This window comes from Muscardinus avellanarius (genome assembly GCF_963383645.1).
Source record: "Muscardinus avellanarius genome assembly, chromosome: 1".
NCBI lineage: Eukaryota > Metazoa > Chordata > Mammalia > Rodentia > Gliridae > Muscardinus > Muscardinus avellanarius.
The window spans coordinates 59,462,469-59,485,345 of record NC_137786.1 but is presented as its reverse complement, the minus strand read 5'-3'; the positions used below and the strand labels follow the sequence as shown (position 1 = coordinate 59,485,345).

General features: G+C 40.3%; 2 protein-coding genes across 3 annotated transcripts in view; one reads left to right on the top strand and one right to left on the bottom strand.

Moving 5' to 3' along the window:
* PTCD2 (pentatricopeptide repeat domain 2) overlaps positions 1-11,801 on the bottom strand; it is a gene marked incomplete at both ends in the record, with an annotated part of 37,597 nt that extends 25,796 nt beyond the window's left edge. The window contains one exon of one of the 2 annotated variants that reach the window (XM_080712250.1): positions 11,714-11,801. Coding sequence is in view for 1 of the 2 variants with exons in the window: in XM_080712249.1 (XP_080568375.1) it covers positions 7,494-7,524 (31 nt within the window). Of the gene's footprint in view, positions 1-7,493; positions 7,525-11,713 lie in introns of those variants that run through there. The other variant, XM_080712249.1, reaches the window with a different exon arrangement.
* Positions 11,802-13,290: 1,489 nt separating this feature from the next.
* MRPS27 (mitochondrial ribosomal protein S27) overlaps positions 13,291-22,877 on the top strand; it is a gene marked incomplete at its 3' end in the record, with an annotated part of 97,961 nt that continues 88,374 nt past the window's right edge. Inside the window, exons 1-2 of the mRNA XM_080704405.1 lie at positions 13,291-13,369; positions 19,850-19,927. Of these exons, the coding sequence (XP_080560531.1) occupies positions 13,297-13,369; positions 19,850-19,927 (151 nt within the window). The 5' untranslated portion in view covers positions 13,291-13,296. The remainder of the gene's footprint in view (positions 13,370-19,849; positions 19,928-22,877) is intronic.

Here is a 22,877-nt window from a genome sequence, read left to right as displayed (position 1 = left end):
ATAGGCTCTTGCTAAGTTACTGCGTGCTGGCCTCAAACCTGTGATCCTTTATCTCAGCCTCTCAAGTATACATTATTTTCTTTTTTTTTTTAATTTTAAATTTTTTTTATTTATTTTTGGTGGTACTGAGGTTACCGGAAGCCCTTCTACCTCCGGGCTATACTCCCAGACCTATTTTATATTTTTGAAACAGGGTCTCTTATGCCAGCGCGGCTGGCTTCGAACTTGCGTGATCCTCCTGTATCCGCCTCCCAAGCGGGGGGATTACAAGCGTGTGTCACCATGCCCGGCCACATATTTTCTTTTTTAAGAAAAAAAAAAAAAAAAAAAAGCTATATGTGGTGGCACACAACAGTAATCCTAGTACTTAGGGGACTGAAACAGGAAGATTGAAGGTTCAAGGCCAGCCTCAGAAACATAGAAAAACCCTGTTTCAAAATAAAATAAAAATGGCCGGGCGTGGTGGTGCACGCTTGTAATCCCAGCAGTTGGGAGGCTGAGACAGGAGGATCGCACAGGTTCGAAGCCAACCTCAGCTACTTAGTGAGGCTCTCAGCAACTTAGTGAGACCATGTTTCCAAATAAAATATAAAATAGGTCTGGGAGAATAGCCTGGAGGTAGAAAGCCCCTGGGTTCCACCCCAGTACCACCAAAAATAAATAAAATAAAATAAAATAAAATAAAATAAAAAGGTCTGTGAGATAAAATGCCTTTTGTGCAACTCCCAGTACCAAATGTGGGGAGGGGGGGGGTTTAAAAAAAAAAGAAGGAAAAAAGTAAGATCAAATGATTGGTAGTATTCTGAAACTACCTTTTCTCTGCCTACCAACATATTAGTATACCTTTCTAGTATACAGGTGTCCTTCAAGAACAAGCCTGGGGCTAACAGTTCCACCACACACAGAACACTTTAAGTTACAGAGCAAGAGGCAAAAGAAAAAATTAATTTGCCATGGAGGTTCCTAAGTATACTAAGATGTGCACAGTGGCCAGCCCCACTCCCATCACTTATCAAGTGTTTTTGACTAAGGATGAATTTATGTCTCTAGGTCCATTTCCTCATCTGTAAGTTGGACATAATAATTGTATCTACCTCATCAGGGCTATTGTGGGAAACAATGCAATGAAACGTGTTGAGTGTTTAAACACAATGCTGAGGACACAATAAATATTAAGTAAGTAACTGCAAAAATAATGATTATTTTTGTTTTCAGGAAATGAACACCAGAATACACGAAAGCATTTTGAAAATGGACAAACACTCTACAAATGTAGTCTTCAATCAGAAACAAAATTATAAAAACGAGAGCACATGTAGGTAAAGAATAGAAAGTGACTATCGATGGCTGCCTCCTAAGCCACTGTCCTCGGAGAGCTCCTGCAAACGAGAATGTGTTCTAGACCGACACACACCACAACCGTGCTGTGCCTGTGCTAGACCTCTATGTAGAAACTTGATACATCTTTCTACAAACTGACTCCAAGGAAGCTTGAAAATTTCAGAGAAAAACTCATTTATCTCAGTGTCCTTTCTCTGAAAATCTAACCCAGGAATAATGTGTGTTTAAAAGATTTCTTTTCTAATGTCACCTACAATACCCCACGAGGAACTCATACTGGCACGGGAACGAATCAGGAACTAAATACCTGATCTTTGATGAGCTCCACTGCCGAGTCCTCAAGATCCAACTCGTAACACAGCCTCATGAAAACCGGTCCAAACTTATACTCCCCCACAGTGACATTTCTGTTCTCTGCATGGTACCTGGTAATCAAAATAACTCCATGAGCCAAAAGGTGAACACGGCAAAAACAGCACAGACCATGGTATGCCCTGGGTGTTGGGAACACAATAAACAATGAGGTACTCCAGTCTGGTGAGGAGGATGGAGAGTGAGCAAAATCAGAGGAATCCTGAAGAGCAGAAATGCACCAAGCATTTAAGCAAACTGGTTCTGTTCAAGTCAGCATACTCTATGAAATAAAAAGGAGGAAAAATACACATTGTAATCATTCTCTAAATCAAGCAACAACCAATGGACACATTTACAACTTCCAGCTATAGAAATTTCTCTCTCTCTCTCTTTTTTTTTCATTACTGAATATTAAACCTAGCGGCATTCTACCTTTGAACTATACCCTCAACCCTATTTTTATTCTTTATTTTGAAATAGGATCTCACTAAATAGCTGAGGCTGGCTGCGAACCTGCGATCCTCCTGTCTCATTCTCCCAAGTACTGGGATTACAAGTGTATGCCACCAAGTCCGGCTAATCTGCTTTTTTAAACTCAGGAAAAGGATACATGAGGTATGATCATCTGGCTAAACATATTAAATGCACTTCAGAATTTTTATGTTTTGGGAAAAGGCTTGGTGTAAGGACAGTGCTATCTTTGAGGTGACCTGAGGCTTTTGCAGGCATCCAGTTTGCCAGTTGGGACTGCAGAATTGCAAACCATCAGTGCAATTAAATTTTCTTACAAAACCCTCCCATTCTATTACAGAAACTAAGAGGAAAATCTAGTGATTACAAGTAAGTCAGAATTCCATGTGAATGACTTTTAAATACTAAAGGGAAAAGCTCTAACTTTAAAAAAACAGAATACTCTTTTACTTTCTGCTAAAATAACTGAGGCAGGTGGGAAGGTGTTAAGGCTGGTCTATTCCAAATTTACATCTTGCCAAAAATATAGTTATGTATCCTTTTTTTTTTTTTTTTTTGCGGTACCAGGGATGGAACCCAGGGGCATTGTACCTCCGAACTACACCCCCAGCCCTATGTTTTAGTCTTCTTTATTTTTGAAACAGGGTCTCACTGAGTTACGAAGGGCCTTGCTAAGTAGCTGAGGCTGTCTGCGAACCGCAATCCTCCAGTCTCCACCTCCTGAATGCTGGGATTACAAGTGCGCACCACCATGCCTGGCTTGTGTATCCTTTAAAGGGATATTTGTAAGCCAATCAGAGAACCTACAAACATATTCTCTCCTTCATTATGACACTTATGAATTATTAAAAGACAAGAGAAGCTGGGTGTGTGGTAGACACCTGTAATTCCAGTACTTGGAAGGATAAGACAGGAGGATCACAGATTCAAGGACAGCCTCAGCAACACAGAGAAATTAACACAGCAAGATTCTCAATAACCTAGGAAGACCCTACTTCAAAATAGAAAATAAAAAAGGCTAGGAGTATAGTTCAGAGGCAGAATATCCTCTGGATTCAACTGACTGTATCCTCAAAATAAAAAGTGACAAGAATGTAATGATTATGGACCTTCTTACTCTGATCCCACAATGTTGGTTAAAATTCTGGCCCTTTTACTATGTAGCCATGAGCAACTTAATGAACCACGCTGTGCCTTAGTTTCCTCATCTGTAAAATGAAGAGAACTCAAAGAGGTTTTTTTTCCCCCCTCAGTACTGGGGATGAACCCCAGGGGTATTCTACCTCCCAGCTACACCACCAGCACTATTATTTTTAATTCCTTATTTTGGAAACAGTGTCTCACTAAGTTGCAGAAGGCCTAAGTAGCTGAGGCTGTCTGTGAACCATGATCCTCCTGTCTCAGCCTCCCAAATGCTGGGATTATAAGCATGTGCCACCACACCCTGCTTCAAAGAGGTTTTGTAAGAAAATTCAAAGAGTATATTTTTGTGAAATTGAATAAGACTTGCTAAACACACAGTAAATCTTCAGTATGTATTTGTATAGCATGCTGAGAAACATCTTTAAAATCTTTTTTTTTCTTCTTGCAGTACTGTGAATTGAACCCAGAGGCATTCTACCTCTGAGCTACCCCCTAAGCCCTATTTTTTTTTTTTTAAATAGAGTCTCACTAAGTTGCAGAGGGCCTCACTAAGTAGTTGAAGCTGGCTGCAAACCTGTGATCCTGTCTCAGCCTCCCAAATACTGGGATTACAAGCATGTACCAGCACGCCCAGCTTAATATCTTTATTTAAGTAGTCTCCTGTGAAATGAAACAACAGAAAGAAAATGGTTTCCCGATTTGACACTTGCATCCAAAATGACATTCATGCCAATAAAAAAGCTACAAAACCACTGATAATGAATCGCCTCTTGACAAGAAATTTTCAAGTAAGAGGATGCAAAATCTCTCCACAAACCAAAAGACAGGATTTGGATAAAATTATAAGGGGATTAAGTTACTCTTCATTTGTGGTATAATAAAAAGCTTATGTTTTGGCTTCTGACAAACTCTCCCAGCTGTGGGCAGTCTAACTCAGAAAGAGATAGGCTGGTCAGGCCATAGATGCAGCCATCTTCCCACCTGTCCAGCTGTCTACCAACAGAAAGAACAACTGGCTGGAGTTATTGGCATCATAAAAGAATGAGTCATACCTTGAATGTTTACGATAAAAGTAAGAGTGTTAAGAATTTCTATCATATTTGCTACTCTTATAAACACCTTAGCTTTGGGTTGTAAAAAGAGTAAAAAAAAAAGTTGTAAAAAGATAGCCAGAGGACTATCTTTGAGACTATCCAAAAATGGACTGGGGATATAGCTCAGAAGTAGAATGTCCCTGGGTTCAATCTCTAGTACCAAAATTAAAAGTAATGATAATAATAATAATAATAATAATAATAATTTCATAAGTGATTTTTCATAAAACTTATTCTTTGTTTCTTTTTTGAGATCAGAAGGTGTATTTGGCAGTTTTTCAACACTATAACAAATTACTGGAGACAGGCAAGATATCCAAAAGATAGTCTCAAATGATTTAACACTGTGAAACTGAACCCCAGAATTACGTTTGATGCTATAGTCTGGTTGGAAATTAGCATAACTCTTTTGGAAAAGATTCTGACATTTTATATTGACAAGCTTTAAAAAGTTCACACCCTCTACTACAGTTCGTTTCCCAAGGGTTTCTGTGTAGGAAGTTTGGTCCTATGGTGTCGACAAGGGATATGGAATCTTTAAAAGTGGCACCTCACGGAAATCTCTTAGGTAAGCTGTGGGTGCTGCCCTTGCGGGAAATTAAAGTGGTTCTCAAGAGAGGGTTGTTTTAAAATTCCGAATTTGGCTTTGCCTCCTCTCTGGCATCCTACATGGAGATGTGATCACTCAATCTCCATGTTTTCCTGCCACTGCTACTCACTATGATGTAAGGCAGCAAGAGGACCCTCACCAGAACTGAGCTAAGGGTAGTTTCAAGGCCTTGAACCTCCAAAACTCTGAGCTAAATGAACCTTTTCTCTTCGTAAGTAGTCTGTCTCCAGTAATTTGTTATAGTGTTGAAAAACTGCCAAATACACCTTCTGATCTCAAAAAAGAAACAAAGAATAAGTTTTATGAAAAATCACTTATGAAATTATTATTATTATTATTTTATTTTTTTAATTTTGGTATTAGAGATTGAACCCGGGAACATTCTACTTCTGAGCTATATCCCCAGTCCATTTTCATTTTTACTTTTGAAACATGGTCTCACAAAGTTGCTGAGGATCTCACTAGGTTGTTAAGTCTGGCTCTAACCTGTGATGCTCTGGTCTCAGCCTCTTTGGGATCACAGGTGAGAGCCACCATGCCGGGATCATGGCATTGTTTTTTTTTGTAGTATTGGAAATTGAACCCAGGGATGTTCTACCTCCAAGCCACACCCCTAGACCCCCCCCTTGGGAAAAAGTGTCTTACTAGGTTGCTGAAAAGTCTCACTGAGTTGCCTAGGTTATCTTCAAACCTGCAAACCACATCTCTCAGTCTCCTAAGTACCAGAATTACATGGAATGGACCACCACACCATGCCTCATGGCATTATTTATACTACTGAAAAACTATAAGTAATTTACATGTTCAACAATTGGAACATAGTAATTACAATAACTTACATACAATAGGATACTGCTATTTCCACTAAAATATGTTTCCTGATGCCAAGAGTGCATGCTTCTAATACCAGTACTTGGGAAGCTGAGACAGGAGGATTGTGATTCACGGACAGCCTCAGCTACTTAGTGAGGCCCTTTGCAACTTAGTGAGACTCAGATTCAAAATAAAGAATTAAAAATAGGGCTGGGGGTGTAGCTCAGAGGTAGAATGCCCCTGGGTTTCATCCCTTGTCTGTCTGTCTGTCTGTCTGTCTGTCTGTCTCTCTCTCTCTCTCTCTCTCTCTCTCTCTCTCTCTCTCTCTCTATCTCTCTCTCTCACACACACACACACACACACTATACCACACACACACTATACATATATATCCTGAATATATATTAACAAGGAAAAACATTCATACTACAATATTAGTTTAAAAAACAAAACTCATTCTATATAGAGTAATAATTATGATTATGTAAAATAAAACCTAAAAAGCAACAAAATCTTTGCATAGAAAAAAATATTACCAGTGGCCTTTTAGCTATAGTAGAAAGGCCCCAAAGACAGCTGCCCTCAGTTATTTTCTCCCTGTCTGGGCATGCTGTTCCATCCACGCAGAGGTGGGATCCAGTTCCCCTCCCCTTGACTTTGTTCTGGCCCATTAACTTGCTTTGACCAATAGAAGCTACGTCACCTCCTGCAGCTCTGTAAGTCCTGACAGCTGCAGTCTGTACTGTGGGTTTGTCCGCTCAAACCAGACTAATGACTGGCGAGGCACTCGAAAGAGAGAGCGAGAGCGAAAGAGCGAGAGTGAGAGGGGCCGGCCATAGAGAGGAGCACTGAAGCATCAGGTATTCAAGTGAAACCCTCTTTTACCCAACAGCATCTTCTTTCCAATAAAGGAAAATAATGATGGTTCAGAAAGGCATACTTGGCCCAAGATGAAAGGAAGAGTCAAGAGGCCAGAGCAATGATCCACGGGAAACACTGAGGCCCCAAAGACATTTGTACTGGGAGAGAGGAAGCAACAGACTATCTCCTTTTTTTTTTTTTTTTTTTTTTTGAGGTTCTGGGGATGGAACCCAGGGGCATTCTACCTCTGAGCTATACCCCAACCCTAATTTTTATTTTTTATTTTGAAACGGTCTCACTGAGTTGCAGAGAGCCTCACTAAGTAGCTGAGGCTGGCCTCAAAATGTGATCCTTGTCTCAGCCTTCCAAGTACTGGCATTACAAGTATGTGCCACCATGCCCAGCTTAGACTATCTTATTCTAACAGGGAAAAGAGGTGAATTTGACTAGGGAAAAGAGGCTCCAAATTACCTGCCCTATGTGACAGCTCAGTGAGCTAGAAGACACAGGAAGAGGAAGGCATCTGTATATGTTGAAAACCTGGGGGGCAGGCACAAGGAGTTAGTGAACAGGCTGATGATTTCTTTGTTCAGGAATTAATCTATTTTTCTATCCTCAGATCCTGGCACATAGTGAATCCAGTAAATGTGTTTTGAATAAATATCTGGAATTCAAAATAAGGTACTTGGACAAGACCTGAATCTCATCAGTGCAGAGGTGATAGCTGAGATCTTGAAACTACATGAGGTTGCTCTGGGGAAGGAAGGAGTGAAAAGGGTTGCGAGTTGGTGGAGTTCTATGCTCACCTGTAAATGACATTTTTAGCCAGCTCCACATCATTCCGGGACTGACACAAATGAAGCAAGGTTCTCAACTCGTCCTTCAAGATGAGTTTGTTTTGGGTCAATTTCTCTTCCAACTTTCTAAAATAGGTATCTGGAAGAAAGCACAGGGTGGTGGTGATCACTCAAGCTGGCTAGTATTGCAAGGAGTCTGACCAAGATGCGGGGACCTGCATCTCCCTGAGGTGACTCACTGCAAAGGGACACTTAAAGGAAGCCCTATGCATGCAGCTGTCCTCGCTGGCTGGATCCCCAGAGAAGTGAGTATCAGAAGATTGTCCCGAAAGCACAACATCTGTGTGTGTCCCAGGCTGCAGGCCCAGGCTCACTCAACTTTCTAAAACAAAACCTCAGCTGAGACAGGAGGATTGCAGGTTTGAGGACAGCCTCAGCAACTTAGTGAGACCCTGTTTCAAAATAAAGAATAAAAAATAAGGTTGGGAATGTAGCCTGGAGGTAGAATGCCCCTGGGTTCAATCTCTAGTACCAAAAAAAAAAAAGTAAGTTATATTTAAAAAAAACAAACATATTAGGCTGACCATGGTGGTACACGCATGCCTGTAATCCCAGTATTTGGGAGGCTGAGATAGGAAGATTGCACATTTAAGGCCAGCCTCAGCAATTTGGAGATCCTATTTCAGAATAAAAAATAAAATAGGGCTGGGGTTTTAGCTCAGAGGTAGAACAATCTGGGTTCAATTCCTGGTATAACAACAACAAATAATAATACGTACTTATCATATATTCATACTCTGAGGCATCATTCTGAAGATGGTTCCTGCATCAAAGAGTTTAATGTCTATTTGGGAAGACAAGACACAATTATACAAAGACATCTGAAAACACTGATGTGGATGACTATAAACATAATAGGACCGACAGGTGGGTACTCTACCATAAGACCGACTGCGATTCAGACAGCAGGACAGACCAGATTTGGCAGGAGGGTACCAGTGAGGAAGGCTGGTAAGATGGTGGAGGAAAGCATTTTAGGTATGAGAATTCACCTAAGTAACAGAACAGAACTGGGGATGAAAAGAGCAGTGCCTCGCTGAAGAAAAAACCAACACTTGACTTCAGAAAGGGTAGGCTCCACTGCAGGAGAGCTGATACACATGATGTAGCATCCAACAGAAGGCATGGTGGGTTCTCAAAATGATGAAATGCTGACAGGATCTGGTAAACAGCAGTCAGACGAGGGGCTGGCATGATCAGACTGCCTCTGAGGACATGCACACAGCCTCCACAGCTTTCTGGAGACCATGATGGTGACGTGGAGCCCTCACTACAAACCTTGCATAACCTGAAAATACTTGGGATAAAAAGAGAAAAAGACAGAAGAGAATTCTAAATTGAGTCCCCTACTTTAAGGCCTATCAGTCTGATCAGTGAAGCATGAGGGGGTGACTGACTTCTGGAGGTCTGATCAGGGAGGGAATAAAGGCAGGAAGTTTATGAGATGCTCACAGTTGGCTGGAAGAGAAAGGAAAGCTGGGGCCACAGGTAAAAAGTCAATAGAAACAAATGAATTATAACAAGAAAGGAAGGTCTTAAGATGTGTTTTATTGTGGTACATGGGATTGAACCCAGGGGTACTCTACCTCCACCCTTTTTTTTTTTAATTTTTATTTTGAAATAGGGTCTCTCTAGGTTGCTGAGGGCCTCAGTACTTGCTGAGGTTGTCCTTGAACCTACAATCTCATCTCAGCCTCTCCATTACCACAAGTACTCCTGAGGATTACAGATGTGCATACACAGCTTAAAATATGTTTATAAAGAAATCTGAAGTCAAGCTAGGAGGGCACCTATGCCACAGGCTACAGTCAACCAGGCCATAGGGGCAGAGTTGCCAAGGTCCTCTGGAGATGTCATCTCAAGGTGATTGCGTGCCCCCGTCGCCAGAGTGAGCTGCAGGATCAAACACTTGCCCTTCTGGATTCCAGTCTTGTTTTGGTCTCCTTCCTTCTTTCTGGGGCCCTATTCTTCTTTTTGGGGATGCAAATGTTTATTTTGTGCCACGTTGGATTCATGCAATTTGTTTTTTAATTTCATAGGGGCTCACAGCCAAGAGTTTAGCGTGAGCCTCAGAGGAGACTTTGGACTTCTGAGCAATGCTGGAACTGTTAAGACTATGGGAACTCTTTGCACTGTGAGATATGCATGAGTTTTTGGAGGCACCGGAGGGCAGTTTCATGGTTTGCCTATAATGTCCCCTAAAAAAGCTCATGTATTGGCAATGTAAAAATGTTCAGAGGTAAAATCATTGAATCATGGAAGTTTTAATCTTATCAGTAGATAAGTCCATAGACAGATAATAACATGAATGTATTTATTGGGTAGTAAGTTAGGCAGCTAGGGTATGACCAGAGGAAGTGGATCCCTTGGGGTATGGCTTTTGGGACCATATTGTCCCACATCTCCTCTCCCTGCCCCTAGGGGGCCACTAGTTATGTTTCGCAGCCAGCCTTAGTACTGAAACCTCTGAAACCGTGAGCCCCCAAAACCTGTCCTCCTCCAGTTGTTCTGCGTGGGTATTTTAGTAACTGATGGGAAAGCTGACTAAAACAAGTATCTCAGATGTTTATAAAGAAATCTTAAGTACTGGGAAGAACTCTATGTGCAGAATGGAGGGAATAAATGCAAATAGAGTTCTCAGATGCTGAAAGGAAATGAAACCTACGTTTTTAGCTTTTCACAATAAAAATGTTCCAGCATATCCCAAAGCAGAGAAAACAATATAACTACCCAAGCAACCATCACCCTGTCTTAACAATGCAAAGCATTTTACTAATTCTGTTTCCTTTACATTCCCCAAACACATTGGATTTTTCAAAGTAAATTCCAGATTTCATAAAAATTTCCCCATTTTATTTTATTTTTTTTAAGTATTGGGGACTAAACCCAGAGGCATGGCCGGGCGTGGTGATGCACACTTTTAATCCCCACACTTGGGAGGCTGAGACAGGAGAATCACACAGGTTTGAAGCCAGCTTCAGCTGCTTAGTGAGGCTCTCAGCAACTTAGTGAGACCCTGTTTCCAAATAAAATATAAAATAGGTCTGGGAGTATAGTCCTGAGGTAGAAAGCCCCTGGGTTCCACCCAAATACCACACACACCAAAAAAAGAATAATAATAAACCCTAAGGCACATTACCTCCAAGCTACACCCCCAGCCCAATTTTATTTCTTATTTGGAAACAGGGTCTCACTAGATTGGTGAGAGCCTTGCTAAATTGCGAAGGCTGGCTTTATTGTTTTTTTGTTGTTGTTCTTACTTTTTAATTTTTTAATTTATTTATTTTTATATGGATCATAATGAATATTTTCTGACTGTGCTTGGTGCCCTCTGCCCCCACTTCCCCTTTCCACCCTCCCAACAGTGAGTGTCCAGGTTAACTATACTAGATTCATACTTTTACACATACTCAAATACATCTCCACCATTAATCAACCTTAGCCTTCTTTGTCTCCCACCCTTCCATTTCAGCTTTGCTGAGGTTTCCCCTCCATTATCTGGAGTCCCTCTGGTATTACCAATACTCTCTAGCTTGGGCATATTAGAGAAAACATAAGTCCGAAGGCTGGCTTTAAACCTGCAATCCTCCTGTCTCAGTCTCCCAAGTACTGGGATTACACGTGTGCACCACCACGCTCAGCTAAATTCCCCAATTTTTAAGAAACCTTTGATCCTATTTTTTCCAGTAAAGTTAAAAATATCAAAATGCATCATCAAGCATAGTACTGTTTTGTTTTATTTAATTTCATTTATATAAAGACATGTCACTAAGTAAAGATTTCACTGAGGATTACATCAAAATTTAAAAGCCAGCCAAAATCTGGAGTTCCTAAATCATAAAGTGCATATGAATCACTTTATAATTTCCAGCTGCATCTCTACCGACTCCCAATCATGCTGCTGCGGCTGCTTCTCAAACCATATTTTGACACAGATTTAGAGAGTAATGGTCCTAGCACTAGGTTTAGTATTTCTCTGGGATCCTGGGAGAGAGAGGTTGGAGGGGAGCTGTAGCCTCTGTAGTACTGTGTGAATATAAGGTCAGATTAAGAAACTAAGAAATTTTTCTATGAGATTGAAGGTCTTTGAAGGAAAGAATAAACAGGGGAAAACAGAGAAAATTAGAATGACAGATGGATGAAAGAATTAACAAAACATAATCTATTACCTTTGGTCTCAGGAAGATTATATGCAACAGCCACCTTCTTATGTTGAAATTCTCTTAATTTCACAATATTATCTGTAAGTAGATATCTTTTGGCTAAAAATTGCAGAAAGAAAAAGGTCAAATCATTTAAACTGCTGTATATTTAGCAAATGACACGAATAAAGCTTGATTACTTCTAATTAACGAACTGATCTTAACTTTATGCATTATAAGTGAGTCCAAATATGATGGTAGATTTGGTGGAGGAAAAAAAAAATCTCCAAGTAACCAGAAGATGTAAATTCTCAGCAAAATAAGTTTTGTTTGTGTGTAAATGGAGCTAGTGATTAACTATGTATGAGAATTGTTTGACAGGAACCTGCAGTTTGAAAGATAAAACAGTCATTTGCCATCTAGTTTAAGGGAGAACAGAGGCATTTAAAAAAATACTAATAGCTGTAACTTAAATGCAAAACAAGTATATCTAGGTTTGGTTGTCTGGGGAGCAACATATAGTATAGTGGAAAAAGGTACGTTGGGACCACTGGCTGGAGCTCACAGTCTTAACTTCTGTGAGGAAGAGGACTATGGCCTTTCAGATCTGGACTTAGTATCCCCAATGTAAATCACAAATCACTGATCACAGCTAGTTAAATTTGGGAGATATTATCCTTATTTTAGAACTCTCAGCTCTGCATGATGTAAAATAGATGAAGCTTGCCCCAAGCATCACCCAAGAGTTCCATGTACAACAATAACAATACAATTGCTATTATTTATGAAGAGGCTGTCTGTGCGGTGATTAGGTGTTGGTGAGTTCAAATCCTGCCTCTACCTGTTTCCTGTGACTATGGGTAAATTACTTAACCTTGCTGAGTTTCCTCCTCTGTGAAAAGAGAAAAGAAAGGGTTTTGTTCAGAGGAAAGGAATAATACATGTAAAATGCATTATAATGCCTGACAAAGTGTAAATTCTCCAGTTCAATCACTTTCATACAGATGTTAAAGGATGATGCTTAAGTTGAGGAAACTTGTTTAAGGCCTTTTAAGCAGCAGAGCTGGCTCTGCACACTCGGGGTGGGTGGGTGGGGGGCTAAGACCACGGCGCTCCTAAACCCTGCAGAAACAGAACCCACAGCTGGAGAAGTGTTCCCGGAGGGCAATGTCGCCCCCTGCCCCGCGGCCAGACCCTGGCTCTGGGAGGTTTCCAGGCGCCGGGGTCACTGCGGACTCACGTGCAACGCCAGGGCAAGGGCAAACTCCAGGCCAGAGCGCATTCTCCAAAGAGATGGGGCTGGGGGCTAACACTCCCTTCTCCCCATCCCTCACTCCTCCCAGGGCCAGGGGCCGCGCATACCTCCGAAAGGGCAGCGGCAGCAGGAGGAGCCCGAGCCTGCAGCCCCGGGATGCGCCAAGGTCCCGGTCGCCGGCCGAAGAGCCCAAGCCAGCGGCCGCAGCGCAGCAGCCATGCTGTCCGGGCCGCACCACGTGCGGGAGCCGGGGGGGGGGCGGAGTGCCGGCCCGCGCTCCGATTGGCCCGCTCCGGCGGTGCTCCGCCCCCTCCCGGCCTCCGCCCCCGCCGGCCTCCCCTTGGTACGCTCCGCCATGGCGGCGCCCGTGGTGCGGCGCGGGATGCTGCTCGCTCGGAAGATCGCGACGCCTCACCTCTCCCCCGCAGGTCGGTGACGGCTGCCGTGGTGGGGAGACTTCATTAGGTCCCTGGTCACTCTGTTCCTCTAATGAAGGGAGCTATGGGCTCTCAAGAAGGAAGAAAATGCTTTTGGGATCAGGTTGCTAGAGACGCCATTTGGGGTGTTTGGTAGTACGGAAAGGGGAGGTAAGGTCTCAGACCCGTCTCCTTCCTTAAAATCCTAGTTAATTCCACGTCAGAGATGTGAAAGGCAGTAAAAGGTTATGACATCAGTTTTGCACGACTTACTGGATTTGTGGGCTGTGGTGGTCCACATCTTGCTGACCATGAAGAACCCGGATATGTCCATCCCTAGGGCCATGACCCTTTACGCAACAGTTTTCTTTGGCGGGGGTAGGAGTGAGGTTTCCCCCGCTACCTTATGCTTGGCCAGATTCTTGGGCTTCACTTTATGGAAGACTTTTCATTATTAATCTCACTTTTCCTGATGACCTTGGGCCCAATTTTGATTGACCTTTCTTTGCTATAATTTTCCACGTGTAGATAACACATGCTAAAGCACTTTGATATCTGAGTTGCATGGCACTCCCCCTCAAAACCTTCTTAGTGACTCTGATAATGAAAACAGGAAAAAAGTTTTCAAGTACTTTCAAAAGCCAAGTTTGCAAAGATTTCAACCACATAATTTTGATAGATGGGCCCACGCCTGTAATTCCAGTTCTTGGGAAACTGAGACGGGAGGATCCCAGGTTCAAGGACAGCCTCAACAAGTCGTGAGACTCTTCAACCTAGCTCGACCCTGCTTCAACAATAAAAAAATGAAATAGGGCTGGGAGTGTAGCTCAAAGATAGAATTCCCCTGAGTTCAATCCTCAACAGCATACACACACACACACACACACACACACACACACACACGCAAATAAATATCAACATGAAGCCTCATAGTTGTCCACCAGAAGTTTTCTGAAGATTAAACAGTTGATCGATGTAGGAAAAATCTATCCCGTTGCTAATTCAATAATGGCCTGAGGACTAGTTTTATTATTATTACTTAGCAGTTTGTTAAAAATTTAGATGCTGTCCCCATTCTACACCTACAGAATTGAAATCTGCATTTTTTTTTTTTTTATGGAACTGGGGATCAAACCCAGGGACATTCTACTTCAGATCTATATCCCCAGCTCTAATTTTTATTTGTTTTGAAACAGGGTCTCACTGAGTTGTGGAGGGCCCCACAAGTTGCTGAGGCTGGTTTTAAACTTGCAATCCTCTTGTCTCAGCATGGGATTACAAACCTGTCCAAGTACTGGGATTACAAACCTGTGCCACCACACCTGGCAGAATCTGCACTTTTAAGAAGAGTTAAAGTTTGAGAATCTGGTCTGGATATTCCACTTTGCTATTGTCCTTCCCATTTAGTGTTCTTGACTAAAAAAAAAAAATTTGGTTTTAACATTAATAAACAAATCTTTAAATCATGAAAAGATTTTTGAATGGTTTTATTTTAAAATTTCTCAAAAAGATCTGAGAAATTGATCTAAAATTGATCAGAAAGGTCACAGAATTGATCTGAAAAAAGATATGAAAATTTCTTAGATCTGAGATCTAAAAAAGGGATTTTTTTTTTTTTTTTTTTTTTTTGTCTTTTTGGAACCAGGCATTGAACCCAGAGCACCATACCTGCAAAGCAGGCACTTTGCAACCGAGCTACATCCCGGCCCTCTGAGACACGTTTTAAATGGCTTGCAGAAAATGGAATATTTGTTTTCCTTGGCGGATTATTTCCCTATTGCTGCAACAGTAAATTAACCCAAAGTTGGTGGCTTAAAACAACACATACTTATTATTTTACAGTTTTGTGGGTCAGAAGTCTGACATGGGGTCTTACTGGAGGTGATGTGCTCCCTTCTGAAGTCTTTAGAGGAGAATTCACTTTTTTGCTTTTTTCATATTATAGAGACCACTCACATTCCTTGAGTCATAGTCCCTTTTGTCACTTTTCTAGGTGAGCAATGGCTAGCTAGTCAAGTCCTCAGATCACTCTGTCCTTCGCATATCACCCTGGCCCTCAAATTCTTCTGTCTGTCTCTCTTTTTTTTTTCAGTACTAGGGATTGAATTACGGTATACCCTCAGCCCTTCTGTATTTTGAAACAGGGTCTTGTTGTCAGACTGGTCTCAAATTTGTGATCTGCCTGCTTTACCATCCTGAGTAGCTGTGATTACCAATAGCTGAGATTACAAATGTGCACCAATATTCCTGGCTCTGTCTCTTTTTTTTTTTTTTTTTTTTTTTTTGGTGGTACTGGGGTTCCTGGAAGCCCTTCTACCTCCAGGCTATACTCCCAGACATATTTTACATTTTTTTATTTGGAAACAGGATCTCTTAAGCCAGCGAGGCTGGCTCTGGTTCGAGGCTGGCTCTGAACCAGTGCGATCCTCCTGTCTCCGCCTCCCAAGCTCGGGGATTACAAGCGTGCGCCACCACGCCCGGCTTTGTCTCCTATTTTTAAGGATCTTTGTGATTATATTGGGCCTTCCTAGATAATTCTGGACAGTCTCCCATCTGATTAGCAACCTTAATTTCTCTCTGCCATGTAACCTAACATATTTTTAGTCTTTGGGGAGTGGGGTATGGGTATCTTTGGGGGCCATTATTCTGCCTATCATAATTGGCAACTATGTCATAGCCTTGTATGAGGAAATCTTTAAATTTTCCAAGTTTAAGTTCATTATCTTTGTACCGATTTCCATTAATTATGCCCTGAATAGAGAAGGAAAATGATTTCTCATTACAGAAAAAGACATAAATAGATACCTAGGTAGATAGATAGATAGATAGATAGATAGATAGAGTAAATTTATTAGTTCTAATTTAGTTTCTTTCCAGCTCATGCATTTCCTTTGAACACCTGCACACAGAAGGTATTCTGGGAGCCCTCTCTTTCCTCACCATCATCTCCCCAGCTTTTTATGTTCAGTTCAGAACTCTTGAGCAATAATCTAAATAATGTCTTTTCTGACTCAAGAATATATAAAAAGGTGGTTTCTTATGCTAGAGTGAAGCATGTTCTGGAATGAAGATGTGAGAAATAAGTAAAAGATAATAAAAGTAAAGAATAAGTCACTGGTATTCTGGAGTATATAATAAAGCTTTCTCACTCATGCACGCATAGAGAAGGGCAGCCATTGTTCCCCATAGAAAAGAGAGAGAGAGACCTTCCTTGTTTTAGAAATTAGAATTCAGTTTGCATAGAAATGCTGCTGTGAGAGGATCCCAGGTTGGAGACCAGCCTCAGTAACTTAGACTCTCAGCAACCTGGCAAGACTGTTTCAAAACAAAAAATAAAAAGGCCTGGCATATAGGTTGGAGGTAAAATGCCCCCGGGTTCAATCCCCAATAACACACATACACAGAAGAGGAAATTTTACTGTAATTTATGAATGGGCTATCTGAATTGATAGTTTTGGTTCTCTGTCAAAGAGGATACTAGGGTGCCTTATATATCACCTGATTCCACTTAATTTGCAGCTATAGGATCTAAAATTTTCTAGCAGCTGGTAAAACTCATACTAAAATTCAGATGTCCTTTTTTCAGAATTGGTTCTACACACACACACACACACACACACACACACACCTAGGCACACCTATAATCTAACATAATGCCATTAACTTTTTAATCCTTGGTAAATTTGGGAATATAAATAATCACAATATTGTTTCTCTGAAAAGTGATTCTAAGTTTCAGACATCACATAGTTTTCTAAAATTACAATCCATTTTGAAATGTGGGCACTTAAATAATTATAATTTTTAGAATGTCTTACTCTTTCTTTTGAAACAGTCTTAAGAAAACTTATTGCCATGTAAGTTTTAGAACTCAAATTTAGACATCATTCTAAAATAGATCTGATCTGTGCATAAGGTAAGGAAAGCTTGGATTTTGTATAAATCCGCAGCATGTGTTTGTTTTAGTGAAAGGTGGGTAGAGAAAAACAATAGAATTCCAGCATTATGTTTAGTCAGCCATCTTTTAATCTAGTTATGTTTGGCTTATGATAATTATCTGTCATTACTTCTGGCTCTTCTTTTTTTAAATAGGACTGTTGAGCTGGGCATGCTACACATGCTTGTATTCCCAATATTTATGTTTGTTATCCCAATATTTAGGAAGCTGAGACAGGAGAATCACAGGTTCAAGGCCAGTTTCAGCTACTTGGTGAGGTACTTCATAACTTAGACTCTGTTTCAAAATAAAGAATAAAAAATAGGGCTGGGGGTATAGCTTGAAGGTAGAATGCCCTTGGTTCAATCCTCAAGTACCACAGTAAATAAAATAAAATAAATAAATAAATAAGGCTATTGAGATATAATTCATGCCATGCAATTCACCTATTTAAAGTATATAATTCTATAGTTTATAGTATATATACGAGTTATGCAGCCATTACAACCAATTTTGGAAAAATTGTTATCACCCCAAAAAGAAGTCCTACATTCATTATCAATCATTCTCTATTTCTACCACCATACTTTTTCGTTCTGATATTTCATATAAGTAGAATTTTTGTAATATGTGATCTGTTGCAACTGGCATCTTTTTCACTGAGCATGTTCTCAGGTTCTTAATTTTTAATGGCCAAATAATAGTTTATTGTAAGAGTATATATACCACAGTGTTTGATATCCATATCAACTGATGGATATTTGGCTTTTTCCACCTTTTGTCCATTATTAGTACACTTTTTTTTTTTTTTTTTTTGCGGGTCTGGAGATGGAACCCAAAGGCATTTGACCTCTGAGCTATACCCCCTGCCCTATTTTGTATTCTTTATTTTGAAACAGGGTCTCACTAAGTTGCCGAGGGCCTCACTAAGTAGCTGAGGCTGACCATGAACTGCGATCCTCTGGTCTCAGCCTCCCGAATGCTGGGATTACAAGTGTGCGCCACCACACCTGGCTTATATGAACAAATTTTGTATGAACACAAGTTTTCACTTTCCTTGGGTAGGTATACGTGGGAGTAGAATTGCTGGGTCATTTGGTAAATATTCATCTTAGCATTTTGAGACACTTCCAAACCATTTTTCAAAGTAACTGCTCCTTTTTACATTCTCACCGGCAATGGTGGGTTCTAGTTTCTCTGCATCCTCACCAATAGCTTTTCTGCTTTTTGATCATAATCATAGTAGTGGGTATGAAGAGGTATTCCCAGGTGGTTTTGTTAGGCATTTCCCTGTTGGCAAATGATATTAAGCATTTTTCCATGTGTTTACTGGCAATTTGTGTCCACATATGTATGTACACACACAAACCCATTCAGCCCTTCATATTCAACTGGTTTTGCATCTATGGATTTAACTAACCACAAACCAAAATAAATTTTTTTAAATTGCACCTTTGCTGAACATGCGGTCCAGTCTTTTTTTGTTGTTGTTGTCTTTGCTCCATAAACAATGTAATAAAACAAACATTTACATAGCATTTACTTGTATTAAGTATTATAAGTGATGTAGAGATCATTTACCGTGTATAGGAGAGGTGTGCCTAGGTTATATACAAATCCTATGCTATTTTATACAAGGAGTTTGGGCATCTCAGGATTTTTGTTTCATGGGGTATCTTGAAGTAATCCCTTAAAGAAACTGTGGGGCGATTCTCTGTGTGCATGTATGTAAATATGTTTGTTATTGTTTTTTTTGAGAAACATCTGCTCAGATCCTTTGCCCATCTTTCAGTTGGGTTATATTTTATTTTTAGTTTTAAGAGCTATTTTATGTTCCAGATACATGAAAAATGATGTGCAAATATCTATAAATATTTGTAAGTGACGTATGAGTATTGTCTCCATTCTGCGAGGTGTTCCTTTCCTCTTCTGATAGTGTCTGTTGGGAGCAAAGAAGTTTTGTTTGATGACACTGCCATGGAATCTTCCTCATTCATTCCTTGAGTTCATGTTCTCTAGTAATGCCTTACACATCGTGTCAGGTGATGGGAACACAGATATGTCATCTTGCGCGTTACCTCAAATTTGGCTCTTTGAGTTTCCCTTATTTACCACTGGGGTGCTGGGTCACTGGGTAAGGTACTCTTCTTTGCTTTTTGCAAATAAGGGTAAGTACTGGTCAAAATAAGACGAATAATACATTTAACTAAGGAGTTAAGCAGTTGCTCAGTAGGTGGTTTTGGGTTCTAAGGAGTCCTAGGGCTCACCTGTGCCATAATTTAGTGGCAGTAAATGCTCCTAATTCTAAAGTTCTAGGAACGAAATTACCAGCATCTTCACCCATAAAATTTTGAAAGTTGATTTTCTGCATCTTCTACTTGCTAGAGGTTGAATATATTTTGTTGTGAAATGTGTAGTATTGGTTGCAATATTCTATTTGATTTTTTTAATATTTAATCTAGTAGTTGAAGATATGACAATCTTTAATAGAATGGGTATATAGAATGAAATTGTTGTGAAAACAGGTCTATTGAGATAATTATCTTTTTCCTTAGGTAAAAGATGCCTGCTTTCTGCAGCATACGTGGACAGCCACAAATGGGAAGCAAGAGAAAAAGAACATTGTCACCTTGGTAGGTGCTACCTGCTGGCTATCCTGTGTGTCATTGGCAGTCACGCCGTGTGTCTCCCATCATTTACTCATGTGATGCATACGGAAGTGGGGCTTTTGTGAGGACTCAGTTCAGAGAAGCACATTTTAAAGCTTAAAAAGATTTAGACTCTTATACAGGGCAAAGTCATTTTAGCTATCCCTTAGTACTTCCTTTTTGCCTTGATGACTAGTCTGAATTTAGATAAATGATATTCTTGCTTTTTTTCATTTTTTATTAAGCAGGCTGTCTCTGCTTTACAGAGTTTTACATTTTGTACTTTTTCCTTTTATTTTCTTCACTCTTCTTTGGTCTTCAGAGCCTATTTTAACTTTTCTCTGTTCTGTTACCTAGTGAGAGGTATAAAAACAAAGAATTTCATGTAAGCCATTTAGGGAAATAGTTGGAGAACAGCTTCCCTGGCAGTAACTTTCTTTTCCTTATGTATTGTTAGACAGATAGTAGCCTTTCTTGTATAAAGTACCCAGGCCTAAGAGAAATCACTGATGTCACGAGAGCTTTTTTAAAATGTACATACTTGAGACTTTTGGCTCTGCCTGGCCTTTGGTGCTTATAACATTATCAGGACATTGGCAAAGTGAATAGACTGGTGATAGTTTTATGACACTGATGTAATTTTGAATCTGTTCCAGTTCTGACCTAATATTCTCCCACGATGTCTTTCACTGTTTGGGGAGGCTTATGTCAGATAAGATTAAAGTCCCTTTTTGTGCTTACATATTCTTCCCATAAGTGTGGGAGACATAGCTGTCAGTATTGGCTACCTTAGTAGGGGTTTCAAAATCATCCTTTCTTTGATGGTGATGTATTCCAGGAGCAGAGTTGGTTGTGGGATGTGGAACTGTTATATTTGAAGGGGCTGGCCAAAGCAGAGCTGTGGAGGATCTGAAGATGAGTAATCTTGGCCTCTCCTTAAGGAACTTGGAGTCTGGTTCTCACTGTAATAGACCTAGCATAGCCTTTTTAATACAAATTTTTTTTGGTGGTACTGGGGTTCCTGGAAACCCTCTATCTCTGGGCTACACTCCCAGATCCATTTTTATATTTTTATTTGGAAACAGGGTCTCTCTTAGGCCAGCGAGGATGGCTTCGAACCTGCGTGATCTTCCTGTCTCCACCTCCCAAGAGCGGGGATTACAAGCGTGAGCCACCACGCCCAGCACTAAGACAAATAATTTATAACGCTCCTCTTTTATCTTTAAATTAAAAGATAATACAATCTATGTATTCAAAATATTTTTTAAATATAGTTACCATGATTGAGAAAAGAAAAAAGGAAGTAATTTACAGCAAATAATAAGCATTTCAAAATATAAATAAATGCTTAGGCAAAACTACAATTAAAAAAAAGTAGCTACATGCTTGCACTTAAATGTAGAGTCACTTGAACATGAAAGGCAAATGTAGATGGGTGCAGATGTGGTATTCTGTTGAATTCAAATGCCAGGAATGGTATCATCATAGTGACATGATTTCATTTACAAAATGAACAACTCTTGGTAAAGGTCTGAATAATTCAAAAGTCTGTCTTTACACAGTTTATATCAAATTTGCATTAGTGAAAAATGTGGCTTATTTTAATTATGAAAAATAAGTACCTTGTATTTATGTATAAAATGGAATTGGTTCCATTAATTATAAATATTTTTTAGTAATATGAATGTCTTGCCATGTCACAGATGGCATGGTATGTGGGGTAATTTTTTTTTACTTCTTATATGGAAACTGTGTGTGTGTGTGTGTGTGTGTGCGCGTGTGTGTGTGCGCGCGCGTGTGTGTGTGTGTGCGCGTGTGTGTGCGCGCGCGTGTGTGTGTGTGTGTGCACGTGTGTGTGTGCGCGTGTGTGTGTTAATTACTGGGATGGAACCCGGGGCACCTCCACGCTACACCCCCCGTCTTTTTGTTTGGGAATGGGATCTTGCAACATTGCTGAGAGCCTTGCCAGGCTGCTGAGGCTGGTCTCGAGCCTGTGATCCTATTGTCTCAGCCTCCCAATACTGGGTTATAGGCATGCACCACAACACCCAGCTTAGAAATCATTTTAAATACACAAAAATTGCAAAGAGCGCCTGTCTATCCTTTACCCATCTTCCCCTGTTGTAACCATTTTGTCACATTTGTTTCTGCCTTTTTTCTGTGTGTGTGTGTGTATTCACACATTTTTAAAAACTATTTTAGACTTTGTTCTATGCATTTTAGCCATATATCTTGAATACTTCCAACACAAATTATCTGACATAGGATCTTCTGTTATATACTATAGCACTGTTATCAACTTCAGTAATTTTAATATTAATATTTTATTCATATCTCCATTTTGTCACTTGAACTCAAAATGTCCTTTATATTATTTTTCTTCCAATGTAATATCTATTCTAGGTTCACATTGCATTAAGTGTCAAGTTTCTTTTAATTATCTGTAATCTGAAATAGTTTCCTTGTCCTTTCTTTGTTTTTGTGTCTTAGAAGACTGTCATTTTTAAGAGTCCAATCTCTTCTCACTTGTCTGTTTAGCATATACATTGTTTGCCTTGTTCATGTGAGGGGTTTACTCTTTAATGATCCATTACCATCCTTAATTATTTTAGTGGTCCATTTGTCCATTTGTCTCACCTTGGCTAGCAGGAGTCCTTTCAGAAAAGCTGGCTCCCATGGTCTTTCTCTCTCCTAACTTCTCTGCTCAGTTTCCACATAACAACATGTTTAAAGCTCATCTCTCTCTATCTTGTCCTAGCCCTGAACTCAACCCTTTCTTTGAGGAGCTCTGGTTTCCTTTAGTAAGGAATGGCATTAGAAACCAAGAGCTGGAGCCAGCCCTGGTGGTACATGCTTGTAATCCCTGTTTTTGGGAGGCTGTTTTGGGAGGCTGACACAGGAGGACCACAGATTTATGGCCAGCCTCAGCAAGTTA